This window comes from Mustela erminea, chromosome 12 (genome assembly GCF_009829155.1).
Source record: "Mustela erminea isolate mMusErm1 chromosome 12, mMusErm1.Pri, whole genome shotgun sequence".
NCBI lineage: Eukaryota > Metazoa > Chordata > Mammalia > Carnivora > Mustelidae > Mustela > Mustela erminea.
In genome coordinates, this window is record NC_045625.1 from 7,198,762 (window position 1) to 7,214,352 (window position 15,591).

At 57.9% G+C, this 15,591-nt stretch overlaps 1 protein-coding gene and 1 long non-coding RNA gene across 19 annotated transcripts in view; one reads left to right on the top strand and one right to left on the bottom strand.

The window, feature by feature from the left end:
• Positions 1-254: 254 nt before the first annotated feature.
• On the top strand, positions 255-680 carry LOC116571171. The gene is made up of 2 exons (XR_004277761.1): positions 255-434; positions 476-680. It is a non-coding gene; the product is annotated as an uncharacterized LOC116571171 (long non-coding RNA).
• A 1,259-nt stretch (positions 681-1,939) lies between these two features.
• The window catches only part of DNM1 (dynamin 1), a 43,809-nt gene continuing 30,157 nt past the window's right edge, over positions 1,940-15,591 (bottom strand). For 4 of the 18 annotated variants that reach the window (XM_032308977.1, XM_032308970.1, XM_032308978.1 and 1 more), the window contains 8 exons: positions 13,785-13,898; positions 9,792-9,901; positions 9,033-9,144; positions 8,600-8,611; positions 8,075-8,245; positions 6,782-7,023; positions 6,199-6,414; positions 1,940-3,222 (listed from right to left, as the gene is read on the bottom strand). In XM_032308977.1, the coding sequence (XP_032164868.1) occupies positions 3,150-3,222; positions 6,199-6,414; positions 6,782-7,023; positions 8,075-8,245; positions 8,600-8,611; positions 9,033-9,144; positions 9,792-9,901; positions 13,785-13,898 (1,050 nt within the window). In that variant the 3' untranslated portion in view covers positions 1,940-3,149. Of the gene's footprint in view, positions 3,223-4,060; positions 4,098-5,602; positions 5,605-6,198; positions 6,415-6,781; positions 7,024-8,074; positions 8,246-8,599; positions 8,612-9,032; positions 9,145-9,791; positions 9,902-13,784; positions 13,899-15,591 lie in introns of those variants that run through there. The other 14 variants (XM_032308984.1, XM_032308972.1, XM_032308973.1 and 11 more) reach the window with 10 other exon arrangements.

The following is a 15,591-nucleotide window of genomic DNA, read 5'->3' on the forward strand; positions in this document are numbered from 1 at the left end:
AAATTACAAAAAGAAAAAAAAAGAAAAAAATTTAAAAAAATAAAAAAGAAAAAAAATTACAAAAAGAAAAAAAAGAAAAAAATTACAAAAAGGAAAAAAAAGAAAAAAATTTAAAAAAATAAAAAAGAAAAAAAATTACAAAAAGAAAAAAAAGAAAAAAATTACAAAAAGAAAAAAAAGAAAAAAATTTAAAAAAAAAAGAAAAAAATCTAAAAAAAATAAAAAAGAAAAAAAATTTAAAAAATAAAGAAAAAAAAAAAAAGAAAAGCCCCCTAATGGGGAGAAACAAATAGCTGCAGACCCCCTTGCCACCCAGGGGAGAGCCATATCTTAAAATCTGAACTCTTCGTGGTTCCGGAAAAACAAAGAACCACAGACTCAATAAGTTAAGAGTTTATTTAGGGTTATGAAAAGCCCACTAAAAAAAAATAAAAGTAAAAACATAGAAAAGAATAAAAAGAATTAAAAAACAAAGAAAAGCCCCCTAATGGGGAGAAACAAATAGCCAGACCCCCTTGCCACACAGGCAAGAGCCAGATCTTAAAATCTGAACTCTTCGTGGTTCCGGAAAAACAAAGAGCCAGAGACTCAATAAATTAAAATAGCTTATTTAGGGTTATGAAAAGCCCACTAAAAAAAAAAAAAAGTGAAAAAAAAAAAAGCCCCCTAATGGGGAGAAACATATAGGTGCAGACCACTTTGCCACTTGGTGAGAGCTGGATCTTTATATCTGGACTCCGTGGTTCCAGAAAAACACAAAGCCAGAGGCTCAATAAGTTAAAGTTTATTTAGGAGGTAACCTCTCTTGGGGAGCAGGGGTTCCCTGATGACCTCCTCATCCCCACCAAGCAGTCCCCACCAAGCAGTCCTCATTCAGAGGGGCTCATGCATCCTCTCTTCAGAGGCACTGTGAGGCACAAGTTCCCCCCTGTCCAGCTAGACGACCGGGCGGCATTCTCCAGGGCCTCTCCAAGGCCAGGCAAAGCCCTAAGCTGGTGGCGGGGTGGGCTCCCTCCTCAGTGTATTATACTGTACTTGTGTAATATTTTGTATATTCTGGGGATCCAACACCCCCTGTATCATAGAGGTTGCGCTGACAAATGGGGAAGAGGTTAATAGTATCCGAAAAATGGGAAAACCTATTTATTAATAGCATAACAGGACAAAGGAAGACCATAAGGAGGTGGGGACAGGGTTTAGCCCAGGTGATTCGACTCCTGTTTTATTTCGGAATAAATAAACGGATGTAGCCATACTGCTCCGCCTTGCGTGTGCCTGTTTCCAGTCCCTGGCCACCAGGTGCTGGGGTGTGCGCGGTGGGCACGGGACAGGGAGCAGATCCTGCCAGCAGAGGGCAGGCTTCCGGACTGAGTGAAGCCCCAGCGTGTCAGAGGCTGAGCGGAGCTGTTAGAGATGGGCCGGGCCTGTCTCACCCCCATGCTGCTGGGGGAGGTCTGGGGGATCCCAGAGGCCCTTCCCTGGGACTCTTAAGGGGGCACTGCTGTCCTAATGGCCCAGAGGGTCAGAGGCCCTGAGGCTCAGAAGCCTGATCTAATCCTGGGGAGGGACAACAGGGTCCCAGCATGCAAGAGTGGTGCCTTCCAGTTCAGGTAGGTTCTGTCCCATCACCCTGCTCCTCTGCTGGCCTGTTGTCCTGTGCATCCACAGTGTGTGCCAGTGCCCCCCTCCTTCCTCCAGGCTGAGTCGGTGCCCCTGCCCTGCAGTGGGGAGAGCTGGCTTCCCGGGATGAGAACCTTTGAACCGCAACCCCCACCCCTGCCCTGCCAGGTGCTTTCCCAATAGGGCTTGCAAAGGATGGGACCTTTTTTTGCCACTCCTTACAGCACCCTAGCAACGGCTGGGCCCTCCCCCACCCGTGTCCCAGTGTTTAAGCCTTCCCCTTCCCCTGAACTCCACAAAGAACATAAACCAACAGAGGGCAGCTTCCCATCATCCAGAAATGGGTTTTATTCTCAGCCAAGAGACAGCAAGACCGGTGGTAGAGAGCCACACAGCTGCCGGGACAGCACCCCCGGGCTCGGGCGGGGGAAGGACGGAAAAGTGGCTGTCCACAGGCGAGGCGTGACAGGGAGGCTCATCCGAGGTGGCACACCTTGGAGAGGGGGATGTCAGGGTGACAGTGTTCCCTGGTGGTTAGGCCACAAGACTCCTCACAGACAGCATGATGACTGATTGCGAACACTAGAGGCGAGGCTGTGGCGGCCATATGTGTGTGTGTGTGTGTGTGTGTGTATATATATGAGTATTTATACTTATTTATAGAACGGGGTAGGAGCAATACCACAGAGGGGCACAAGTTTTCACCACATCATCACGCCTGGATGTGTCAGCTCACCACTACAACAGACTAAGTCACAGATGAAGGGGGAGGCTTTGGGGCTGGGGAGCCACCGTTAAGTCACAGAACAGCCGTCCAGGCAGGCTTGGAAAGGGAGGTCTCCGAGGAATAGAGGGATCTGGTTAGAGGTCGAAGGGGGGCCTGGGGCTCTCAGGACGGGATGGACTTGCCTGACCCGATCGGCTGGCAGTTGGAGAGAAAGCAGAGAGAGAACGGAGAGAAGGAGGAAGAGAAGTGGTAAGGCAAGGGCAGCCAAGCCTGGGGGGGCGGGGGTGGGGGGGGTGGGGAGGTGGGGGAGAAGATGAAGCTGAGGGTGTGGAGGAGGGCTCTGGAATGGAGGAGAGAGAAAGGGAAGGCGGGAGGACCTGGAGGTGGGTGGGGGCCACGGCTTCCCAGGGGTCTTGGGGGTGGGGGGAGGCCGGGGCGGCACTCCCCCTGCCACGCACGCTGGTCTCTCATACACCACCAGGCAGTGCACCCACAGCTCCAGGCACATGCTCGGCGCCCCCTGTCTTCCCGCTACCCCCACCCCACCCATCTTCCAATGTACTGGCCCGGAGCCATCTCTAGCCTCGGAGTGTGGGGTCGCGAGCCCCAGGCCACAGCCACCAGTCCTCACGGAGGGAGACAGGAGGAGAAAGAACACTGTTTGAACCAGGAGGGCAAAGCTAAAAGGATGGCTGGAGGGAGCACTGGAGGCCCCTCTGGGTGGGCAGAAAACCCAGAGTCCTCAGAAGGGACCCTGGGGAGGCAGGGAGGTCAGGTAAGCCGGATGCCAGCGGCCACAGGCTTATAAGTCTAAGAGGGGAGCCTCAGCTGGTCGGGGGACCACAGGTCGCGTAGGTGAGGCTGGGCCCTTCCTGCTGGGGAAAAGCAGAAGGGCAAGAGTCAGCGGCAGGGACAGAGTGGCAGGTGGGTCACTGGGTGACTATGCAGCCCAGCCAAAGTGGGACTCAGAGAAGCTGATTTGCCTAGGTCGGCGGACACTGTGGTCCCCTTGGCCGGAAAGCGTAGGTCACCCCAGAAGCACCAGGCTAGCTATGGTGCTTCACCTGGGGCCGAGGACACTGTCGTTTGTCATGCCTTCATGACAACACCAAGGAGGGAGGGAGACGGCCTGTGTGCCCCTGCCTCACCTGTACGCTGTGCCCAGGGCCCTCCAGCTTTCAGAAAGCAGCAACCAACCAGAGCCTTCGCCCCCGATGGCTGCTCATCGGCCGGCACGAAAGAGGAGGTGTGGCCGGGCCCTCCTCTGCCCTGCCCCAAAAGCACGGCTCCGATTGGGGAGCGAGTGTGGGACCCCCAGGACGAAGTTCCAAGGCCTCTGGCTGGCTAAGTCCGACCCACGCACAAGCCCCTCCAAATTCCCTGGTTCTACACCATCAACCATGAGCTCTCTGCCCTCTCTGATGGTTCCCGAGAGCACCCGTGACTGCCAGCCTGGGCGCGGAGCCTGTCCCAAGAGCTCCCCAGGCTCAGCCATGGAGGTGAGTGGCACTGAGTCCCGAGGCTCGCTATGAGGGAGGTGAGAGAGCCAGCTGGCAGCGAGGACAGAAAGAGGAAAGAATAAGTCTGGAGCTGCAGAAGGGAGAGGGAGGGGAGCCTGGCTCTGAGGTCCCAGGTGTGCCCCCCAGTATGGAGCTGGTGCAGCGGGGGCAGACACACCGTTCATGCAGCGGGCAGAGGCGTGTGTGCACCTACCGTGGCTGACGCTCCTCAGGGGTCACTGATAGTGATTCTGAAAGACAGCACGAAATCAACATGGCAGTTCACACACACGGAGGTGGCAGGCCTGGGGACGGGGCCACGCACACGCACACGCCTGGGCGTGCACACACATGCTGGGAGGCCCCACGGCCCCGCATGCACACGCTGACACACATGCCCACGAACAACACGCACACACCTCCTCCACCTCCCGCTGCCCAGCACCCTCACTCGCTGGCGCGTGCAGCACGGATCTGGGGCATGCAACCACTCGGCACACTGAAGCACACGCGTGGGCTGAGTCACAACACAGAAGCTCGCCCATACACAAGAGGCATTTGCACCAGCTCCCTGCACACTCGTGCTCAGAGGGCCCCCTGCAACGTTCCCATAAGAGACAGGGCTTGCTTTCTTAGGGTCCAGTGACCATCTCTCTGCCCGAGAACCTTCCATGGCTGCCTAGTCCCCACAGCATTGAGTCCCAAGAAGATAAACTCTTCTGTGACCTTTTAAGGTTCTGCAGCCTGCCCCACCGTACCCAGAGCAACCTCTTATTCTTCCTCCTCCTACCTTCGCTCTTCTCTGGCCAGCTGCTCTCCTCAAGGCACCCCATGTTAACCTTCGCCCGCACCACACCGCCGCTCTGTACTCAGATGTCCCTGACTCCTCATCACCTGAGTCTTAACTCCATCAGCCCCCAGTCCTCCCCCGGGTCAATCTGTCTTGAAGCTTCCCAGACTGTTCTCTTCCCCGAGGCAGGGCCGGGACTTGCCAAGTGTTTCTCGTGTGTTACCAAGACTGGAGTTAGAGCAGGCGCCAAATCTTCCTCTTCCCATATGTCACCCCTCAGCGCAGACCTGGGCATGTCAAATACCCTTAAGAATCTGAACTCACGAGGGAAGTTAGCAAAGCGTTCCTATGGCCACATTTGCAATTCATGCGGCTTCACTATAGTCACTGTCTCCCTTGATCCTCACACCAGCCCTGGGAGAAAGGCAGAATGTTAAATACCATGTGGTAGGAGGGAAACTGAGGGCCAGGAAGAGAAAGTGACTTGCCTAAAGCCTAGGATGAACCAGAACTTCTGGACTCCAAACCCGTGCTCTTGACCAATACCCCGCTGCCTGCTTTACCCCATCTGCATTGGTCATCAGATCTCCGTGGAAGCAAGTCCCATCTCGGCTTCCTTTGGGGTTCATGGAGGCTAGACCCACGAAGACTAGGCCCTACCCCTCCAGCCTTTTGGAAACACAAGTAGATGCTACTGGTCTGATGTGTTCTTCCTCAAGGGACGTGGCCAGTGGAAACAGGGACTGAGATATCAGAATGAGCTTCCTTGAAAAAGGGTCATGAATCAAGAGGCAAATCCAGGGGAGGAAGCAGAAGCCTTTTCCTTGGAAATCTCTGGGAATGGGGCAGGCTTCACCCACTCCTGCCCAGCACCCACCATGTTGGTCCAGGCCAGGCAGGGCCAGAGGCAGAGCCATAGAAGAAAGCCATTAGACTGCCCCATGGCTCCCAGGCCCCTTTCCCAACTGCTCCGTATCCTAGTCCGTGCCTGGATGCCATTCTTACACTCACACTCGTGTGCACGCCCACACACACATCATACACCTTGCTGGTCAGTCAGAGCCTGGCCTCTGTTCCTGTGGGCCAGAGGCCAGGCACCCCCTGGGACAGCTCAAAGAGTCAGGACTCAGAGTAGCCCTGAATGTAAGTGGGAAAACTCCACATCTGGAGAGGATCTGGGTTCAGAGTTCCCCAGACCTGAGGCAGGTCACAAGGGGCTGGGAGAGAGGAACTGAGAACAGAATGGAGAAGGAGGGGAGCCAGGAGAAAGGAGGAGGAATGCAACGTGTGGGAGAGAGGAGGGAGAAGGAAGGGAAGCGCCATGCAAGTGCTGGAGAGAAGGGGGCGGGTGGGATGAGTCCCACGGCCCCCGCCCCAGAAAGGACCACCTCCGGGACTCAGCGCTCCCTGGGGGGCAGGCTCCGCAAGCCCTCGGCCGCTCGTCCCGTGGCTCCTGCACCCACGTCGGAGCGCCCTGGATGGAGAGGGCCGGTTCTGGCCACACCTCCCTCCCAGCTACGCCCGCCCGGTGGTCTCTCCTACCGTATTCAGCCCCTACTCACCTGGGGACCCCGGGCGGGGCGCGGTTGGGGCGCGAGGGCACCTGGGGGGGAGGGCCGAAGGGGTCAGGGGAAGCCCCCGGCCTGGAGGGCACGGGGGGCGCCCCCCCCAGGGCGGACCCAGCAGGCGGAGGCCCAGGAGCAGGGCCCCGCGACCCGGGCCGGGCTGGGGGCACGGCGGGGGCTCGGCGCTGCGGCGTGGGGCTGGACGTGGGTGACCTGCGTGCGACAGGGCGCGGAAGACAAGGAGGGGAGAGTTGAGCTGCTCCGCCCCACCCTGAGGCCCCGCCCCAGCCCAGCGCCGGCCACGCCCATGCGCGGAAGCCCCGCCCCACAGCATCCTTCTCGCTCCCGGAGTTTAAGCCCCGCCTCCGGTGGCTCCAAAGTTCCAGCTCCACCCAGCCCCGCAGCCAGCGCTTCACGGCAAGCCCCGCCCCGCATCAAGCCCCGCCCATCTCTAAGCCCCGCCCCCTGCTCCAGGTGGGAGCCGTTCCGGTGACGCGGGCGCGCCACTGCCCGGTCCCGGCCCTCCTCCCGCGGGCCCCGGGCTGGGGGGCTTTGGGGCCGTGGGGGCCGGCCCTGGTACCTGCGTCCGGCCGGTACGCTCTGCACCTGCAGCCAGGAGTCGTCCACGGGCGGGGGCATGGGCGTGCTGACAGTGGTCGTGTTGATATCGCCGATGATGCTGAGCGCCTCCTTCAGTGCGTGGTACATGCGCAGCATCTCGTCGCGCCGCTGCGCCTGCTCCGCCGACTCCTCCATCAGCGTGTTCTGGTCCCCGCATGAGTACAGGTTGGCCAGCAGCTCCGAGAAGATGAATTCCTTCGTCTGCGGGCACGCGAAGAGAAGGACGGGCTGGGACCTGACGCCTGTACGGCTCTGGCCGCCCCTCGCGAGGACCGCACGCTGGGCTGGGAGCTCCCCGGGTCCTGGCTTTGCCACCGCCTGAACTCGGGCATCTCACCCCGCTTCCCCGCCTCCCTCTTTGCCCTTTTCTCAGTTGGTCCAGAGAGGAAAAGTGACCTGTTCAAGGTCATAGATATGGGAAGGCACTCAGGGCCTATCATGCAATGAGGACACGTAGTTACTCAGCTTTGTCTCAGACTCAGTTTCCCTATCTATAAAATGGGGTAGTTAGTTACACCTTTGCCAAGGACTTGTGCACTCCAGGGGACCAAAGTAAGGTAGATGACAGTTTAAAATTTTCTGAGCCCTTGAGTAACAGGTGTCAGGTGGTGCCTGGATTGGGTGAAATGTGTCTCTGTGTAGGCGGTGGGTTAATATGTTCCTTATTCTCGGTTGTGCTACCTGGCCCTGGTCCTGGATATTCATGGAGAGGCGCTGAGGTTTTTACGCCATAGGCCTGTGTCTCACTTATTTGCTACAAACGTATGCTGAGCACCTCCTATGTGCCAGGCACCGTGTTGTTCTGCTTTATATTCCTTCTCAACTCTATTATTATCCATATTTTTACATATAGGGAAACAGGCTCAGAGAGGGTAGTTTACTGAAAGTCAAACAAAATTTGTGGCAAAACCAGCATTCAGGCACAGTTTTCCTTCTCTGGGGGCCAGGCTTTTTCATTAAGCCATTCTGCGGGGCGTGCAGTTCAAAACATGGTCTGGGGGTTCCCTAAAGATGTGATTCCTGGTTCCTTTTGGGAAACATTTAAGCATGTTTGGAACAACTTGAGTATGTGACTCTACAATATAATGTACAAAGTTCACATTATATTTCTTTTGGACAGCTCTGGTGTGGACCTATATCTACCTCGCAAGAGCCAATCCCCAGGGACTGGCTGTGCCTCCCCCAGGCCAGCCTGGCCACTGCCTCCCTGGTCCCCAGAGAGCACCCCTGGCCACGAAGTGTTTGCACCTACATTGTTGATCATGAGATGCATGATGGTCTTCGGCATGAGGTCCCGTACGGTCTTGTTCACAATGGCCATGTATGAGTCCACCAGGTTCCGGATGGTTTCCACCTGCCGCTCTAGCTGCGGGTCCATGGAGTGCATGAAACTGTCTGAGCCATTCTCCTCAGTCTCGCTGGCCTGCCGTTGAGAAGAGAGGGCATCAGGGTGGCGGGGCCCTCGCAGCCAGGTTCCAGGCACCCCCAGGGTCTCGGCCCCTCCAAGGGTGCCTGGAACACTGCTGTACAGAGAACAAACACCGGCTCCCCCAAACATACTGCGCCTGCACTCTACCCACCCCAGTGCCTCTTAGGATCCCAGACCCTCATTCAGCCTTATCTCGGCTCTCAGTCCAGTGCCTAGAATTTGCCTCAGTTTCCCAGTCCATCAATTAGGAAAGACCTTCCAGGGTCAATTCCTGATGCTCAAGAGCTGGCCAGAACTGCTGCCAGGCTGGAGATACCTGGTAGAGGGCGAGGGAGGGGGGACACTCACTTTCTCCTTGTCCTGGGAGGCCCACACCAAAGCCATAGAGGTCATGACACCGGCATTGGCACCGCCACCACCGCCGCCACCAGCAAGCACAGCCGAAGCAGACACACACACAAAGGAAAAGGCAAGTGAACCCAGGGCACTCAACCCCAACCCTAGGGCAACTGTAGACATCGCCTCGGTGAGAGAGAGGAGGAAAGTGAAGGTAGCCACAAAAAGCCACCGCGATACGAAGGGGATGCAGGAAGTGCCATCTGTGGCAGAGGGTCACGAAAAACTGGCTTTGGAGGACGGGAGGAAGGCTTCACTCTGTAAGGGGAGGATCCACGCTATTTCTGAGCCCCAGAAGCGCTCAGAACTGTGACATGTCATTCCTGAGGATGGTGACCCAGGGCCCCTTTGGGAAGTCACTTGCCCCCGCCACCCCACCACTCACCCCAACACGCTCAGGATACACGCCAGCCCTTAGGAAGGAGGCCTTCCAGCTGTCCACCTCCTCCTGTGTCTCACAGGCCAGCTCCAGCTGCCGATAATCCTTGTAGACATTCCTGCAGGATGGGGCAGGCGGGGAGGGGAGAAGGCTCGAAACCCATTCATGCAGGTGGTTAAGGGCACGCACAGATTGGAGGCATCGCGCCTGGGGTCCAGGCCTGGCTTTCTCATTTGCCAGCTGTGTGACCCTGCGCAAGTCCCCTCTCCTTCCAAGCTTCAGTTTCCTCGCCTGGAAGATAGGTTAATAAAATGGCTCCTGCTTCCCTGGGTCCTCGTGAGGGCTCAGTGAAATTAGTAGTCAAATGTTCTATTAGAAAGGGACTAAAAAAAGGGGGGGGGATGAGCCCTCATAAGAGGGGCACCCCTGACCATGCAGTACCCATTGGCTCCCCCTGCCTTCCTGGGGACCTCTCTGACGGAAGCCCAACTGATCCCTCATCTCAAGTAAGGGAAAGCCCGCAGGAGTTGGCCCTGGCCTGGGAGGGAGAGGCCTGGTACTGTTACCGACCCGACTGGACACAGTATCAAGAAGGGGACCAGGCCTGAAAGGTTCTTCTTTGATCCCCGGGCCTGGCAGAGCAGGTGCTCACCCAGTGACCAACTAAATATTTGTCAAAGGAATGACTTGCCGAGGGGCTCGGGGCAGATCCCTGTCCTTTCTGCTCAGTGAGGGTGGTTGGGGGCTTGAAGTCTGGGGACCCACCTCTGCTCAGTGTTAAAGAGGGCAAAGATGTGCTTGCTTGACATGAACCCTTTCTCCACGTCCCGTAGCTTCAGGTTGTCCACAGAGAGCATGTATTTCTTCTCTTTCTCCTGTGGAGAGAGGTGGGGGTGATGGGCGAGGTCAGCACTGCTCCCTGTTACGCCTCACAACCTAAGAGGGTTTTCCATGTGGTGGGGCAGGGCGGGCTGGGGCTGTGGGGCCCCAGAGTGGCCCTGGGCTTCGGGGGCACAGCACGGGTGCTGTCTGAAGAAAGCCTGGCCATGGAGCCCAGGGCCTGCCAGGCGCCTCTCGTTCCCAACGGCATTCAAGCCATTTCCACCATCCCTGCATACGTGCCAGAGCCCAAGAGTGCAGGGTGGTGAGACTGAGGGGGGCTCCCAGTCCCACCCCAAGCAAGCCCTGGATACCATCCAGGCCAGCCACCGGCAGGGACTTCACACTCAAGCCTCTCTCGCCCCCGGCCTGGCCAACGAGACCTGCTTTGGCTAAGCTGCTGACTTCATTTCCTGACTGTGGAGACAGTGAGGGGGGGGCCACCAGCTCCAGCAGCTTCAAAGAGCCGGCTCGGCCCACACCACCCGCCTCCAGCCGTCCGTGTGTTAGCAATCAGGGGCACAGCACAAGCCTGGAGATGGTATGTCTGTGTGTGCAACATGTGTGCAGTTGTGTGCTTGTGCAAACACACGCCCGCTGAAGCATGGACCCTGTGACCCGTGTGTATGTGCACCCGTCTGTCTGTGTTGCCCAGGTGTGTGTGTGCGCATGTGTGCCCGAGGAGATGCCCAGCATGGCCATGGGTCCTTGTGAGCATGTTTGCGTGTCAAGGTGGATGCGTGCCCACTCTCATAGGTGTGCGTGACAACTGTAAACATCTGTGTTTGTATGGAGCGTGCCTGGGGGGGCATGCTGTGGGCACACGTGTTTATACGCAGATGGTTTGTTGCATGCGTCAAACACGTTAAATTTATCTGTAGTCGTCTGGGAGGACAGACATGTCTGTCTCAGACAAGGAATGGTTCCCCTGCCATTTGCACACCCCCAGTGACAGGGAATTCATTATCATAAGAAGCAATAAGGCCAAACTAGACAGCTCACTCCCTAGAAAGGTTGGCATATATTTTAGTTCACCCTCCCCATCTTTTCTTTGTTCCAGGCCCCCTTTCTTTTACGTGTTGGTCCTGTTTTCTCTTGTCATGCCGTAAACATGTATCTGTGTATCTTGGATGGGCACATGGGAGCCAGGCCTGCGTGCACACTTAGATGGGGCTCTGGGAGGAGAAGGGTTTCCACTGCTGGTACCCTGCGTGCCCACACCTCAGGACCCGTGCTGTGGTCGGGGGATGCCTGTGTAGATCTCAGGGACTCAAGTCTTGGGCATGAAGCTCATCCAGGATCTCAGGTTGGGCCGGGGAGAGGGGGCGGGGGGTGCTGGGTTGAGGAGGACCCTGCTCCCCAGTCCTGGCGCCATCCTGCCCACCTCCTTCTGCCCCCCACACCCGCCTGGCCCATCCGGCCACATAAAGCCTTCTTTATGCCAGGCGGGTGGCCGGGAGCCCCAGAGGGCGGCTGGGGGAGGAGAGGAGGAAGTTGCACACGCGGCCAGAGAACATCTGGAAGCGTTCGAGGGAGGCCCCGCCACCACCCGCCCTGTGCTCTGGGGTTGGACTCTAGGTAGGAGCGGCCTCCTCCCCCCACCCCTCCCTTCCTGCTGGCCGGCCCCCTCCCCAGGCCCCTCCTTCCAGCCGAAGCTCCCGCTCACCCTTGCCACGTCAAAGGAGGCAGAAGGGGAGTCGGGAGCAGAGAGGGGACCACGGGCTGGCTGGGCTGGGGCTGGGGGCCTTGGATCTCCAGGACATGGGACTGAAGCTCCCACCCGACGGACAGACACTGCTGCCTGGATGCACCAGAGGACACCTCCACTCCGTCTACCCAGTGTTTAGACTATCTGTTCAGGACTCCCAAATTGTACAGTAGTCTGCACATTGGTTAGGCTGGGCTGGGTTAGACCCTCGGCGCCGCCGCTGGAGAGCTGGACCGACCCCCACCCACCATCCCAGAACCGGAACCGGGAGACGGGGCAGGGAGCTGGCGGGGGGGGGGGGTGGGGGGTGGGGGGTGCGCAGAGTGCTGGGAGGAGGTGCAGGGGGAAGGGGGCACCCTGCTGTGAGACGGGAAGGGGGTGCTGATGGGTGGCGGAGGAAGCCTGAGAAGAAGGGGGGGCAAATGAGGACAGGGGATATGGGCAGCTGCCGGTCCGCCCAGAGGGCCGCCCAAGTCCCAAAGACCAGAAGGCTGGTGGCTGGGGAGAGAGGCGGACAGACCATTCTCTCTGCAGGCCAGACCACCTCCATGTCCGCAAGCTGGTCTAGTGCAAAAATCCACTCACATCACACACACACACACACACACACACACACACTCAACAACTCGGCACGCACACCCCAACAACTCAGGCATATACATTCCCACACCCAAACTCAAGCCACACACTCATGCCCCCAGCACACTTGCACATCCCAGGGGCACACTCGTGCGCGCACACACACACCCTCACCAGGGAACACCGGCTTGCTCCTGTCCTTCCATCCTGAGCACATCCATACACCCTCCCTTCCACACGGGGCCCAGGCACGCGCAGTCTTCCCCCGACCACACCTAGATGCTTATACCCCAAACACTCCTCCAACAACCCCCACAGCATCCACGAGCCTCACACACCCCACCTCCCCGCCTGCACTGCGCACCCCCACTGCGCCCCACACACGACCCCACCCCAATGTACACACGAAGCTCAAAAAGACCCCGCCACCCAAGGACGGGGCCCCTCTTGGATACATTCCTGGGCAGCAAAGCCCCCAGCCCCAGGCCACACGGTCCCCTGGCCCAACACATGAAAACCTTGCGACATGAGAGGACCAGGAGTTCTGCGCCCAGCAGTCAGCACCCCCAGCCCACGAGGGGTCTAGGCAGCCCGCCTGAGCAACAGAGCGGGAAGCGACCCCCCCCCCACCCACGTCACACCACCTCACACTCCGTCCCTTCCAGGGGCCCCATGCTCAGGGAGAGGCCAGGGTTGGGGTAATGAGGTCCAGATGGCTTGGCGTCCCAGCCAGTGACGACGACGACGGAGGGCCCAGCCCAAGACGGGGAAGGGAGGGGGGGCTTGCCCAGGGCGACTTGGAGGGGGCAGGAATCAGGGAGGGAGCTCAGAGGCCGAAATCACAGCCCCCACCCCAGCCCCACTTCCCCACTGAGAGCGCCCTCTCCTCCGAAAGCTTCCTCAGGAAGAAGGTCCCCTCCCCCACTCCGTGGCCAGCTGGAGTTCATTACCACAAGTCCCCCCACACCCCCCCCCAAGCCCTCCCTATTCTCGCTGGTCACCTCTGGAATCCAGATGTGGAAGCCAAATAGACTCATTCTTAAAGGAGACCTGCAGCGAGGGAGAGAAGTGGCAGGGGTTCTGCGCGCCCCTGTGGGCAGGGAAGGGTTTGGTGTGGAGTCTTTGAGGGGCCCCAGCAGTCCCGGTGCCTCAGCCTGGAGGCACCTGGGGCACCTCCCTTGCGCCGCTGGGGTCTGGGGGACTGGGGTGCTGGGGTTAACAGGGTGTCTGGCAGCTGGATATGTGTGTGTCATAGGCCTGCGGGGCCACGGGGGAGGCGGCACACCCTGGAGCAGGAAAACAGGAAGGCCACAGGGCTGGCGGGGTCAGGGAGGGGCGCCCAGCACCGCTGCCCACCCTCTCCAGGGCGCTCAGTCCCAGGCCCCCTGCTACTGCCAAGCCACCTTCTCTGTCCAGCCTGGACGGGCTCCCAGGATTGCCTGTGCCTGATCCTTGCCGCCCACTTCTGCCCAAGGGTCTCTGATGGGATTTGAGAAAAGCCCTGTTCGTCGGGTGGCCCGGTCTCCTCCAAGCCTCTGAGCCGGACTCTGGCCCTGGCCGAAGCCCCTGAGGACCAGCGGCCCTTCACTCACCTCATCGTCTTTGTACCAGGACAGGTTCTCGGCGGTCAGCACAAACCAGTACTCCTTGGAGCCGCCCTTCATGATGCCAATGTTATTGATGGTCAGCCAGCCCTTCCGGATGACCTGGAGGGTGAGAGGGCAGGAGGTCAGTGGGCAGAGGCCAGGACTCCCCGTGGACGATGGGATAGGCCAAGAAAGCCACTCCAAATCCCACCCCCTCCTCTAGCTCTAGGAGGCCTGGTGTGGGTCAGACCTGCTGTGGTTTGAACCACAAGGGAACAGACTGGAAGACGGAGAAAGGCGGAGGTCAGCTCGGGATAAACAGCCTCTGACAGAGCCATCTGAGGAGGGGACTGGTAGCCTTGGTTGGGGATGAGCTCCCCACCTCTAAAAGTGTGCAAGCAGACTTTAGGGAGCCAACTGGGCAAGACAACACTGAATGTCTTTTCAGCTTGAGATTCACCTTATTCCAAGACTTGTTCCTGACCTCAAGGACTTTATACGTGCTGCTGCTATCTCTGCCTAGAAAGCACTTCCCTCCTGTTGGTCTTCCAAATTCCTCTTCACCCTCTGGGTATCAGCTCAGAAGTCCCATTCTCAGGCAGGCCCTCCTTGGCCCCCAGTATGTCTGGACTCCCATTATAGTCTTGTAGTCTTTTATAACTCCCTTAAGTCTTCTTCTGTGACAATGGGTGAGATTTCAAAATTGTGTGTGCATGCGTGTGTGTGTGTGTGTGTGTGTGTGTGAGAGAGAGAGAGAGAGAGAGGGAGAGATTGATTATCTGCTGATGTCAGCCGGTCTTGTTAATTTATGAACTCTCTTGCTCACTGGTATATCCCAGCACCTTGCAGTGTGCTTGGCAGACAGTAAGCGATCAATCAATAAATATTTGTGGCATGTGCTATGGTAGTGGGGTTCTAGGGCACTAGAGGCAGGGACAGGAGTGGGGTGGTAGGGAGTGGGAACAGGGTAAAGGGCTGAGCATGAATGGAACAGGCCCCTTCCTCCCTGGGGAGCCCAGAGTAACAGGCAAAGATCTGTTTCCAGAGCAGGAAGCAGCTGTCCCCAAGACCATCCTGAGCCACCACCAAAGACAGGGCCTGTAGATTCTGCTCCAAGGGCAAGGCCACTGACTAGACCCCCCGAGGTGGATCATAGAGAAAGAGCTCCGTCCCCCAGCCCTGACCTCCCTGGCTCCTCTGAGCATCCAGAGAAGAGCTGAGGACGAGGAACCTGGGCCTGGCAGGAATGTCGTCTGCGGTCAGGCCTGCTTCTGAGGCCCTCAAAGTCCCCCCGGAGCCCTCCTTGACCCTCTGGCCTCCCCCAGACCTTGCAGAGAACCCAAGCGACAGTGGATCAGGAGCTGAACAGCTGCCTTTGCCATTCACAGAAACACGACAGCCAGGTGCCCCATGGTCCCTCTCTCATTCTGTCCAGGTCTGGTGAGGATCCCCTCAGTGTCTTGCCACTGTCTTTGAAACTCAGTCCAAATACCATGGCCTGGCACCCCAGGATCTGATCATCAGACCTTGTCAGCTACTCCCTGCTCTGACTTGCAGCCTATGCCCTCCCTTGGCTATCTCCAGCTCTGTCAAAACCCCTTCTAGAGCCCCAGCACCAGGAACCCCTACCCCTCCAACCCCCACCCTGCCTGGGTCCTGACCACAGACTCAGGTCCCCAGGGGGCAGGGCTGGAATCTGACCCCTTTCCGGGGTCCAGCCCAGTATAGGTACCACCGAGTGTTTGCTGAACTGAATTGCCCACACTCATTAATGCCTTCATTCTACTGAGCACCTACTATGTGCCAGGCACTG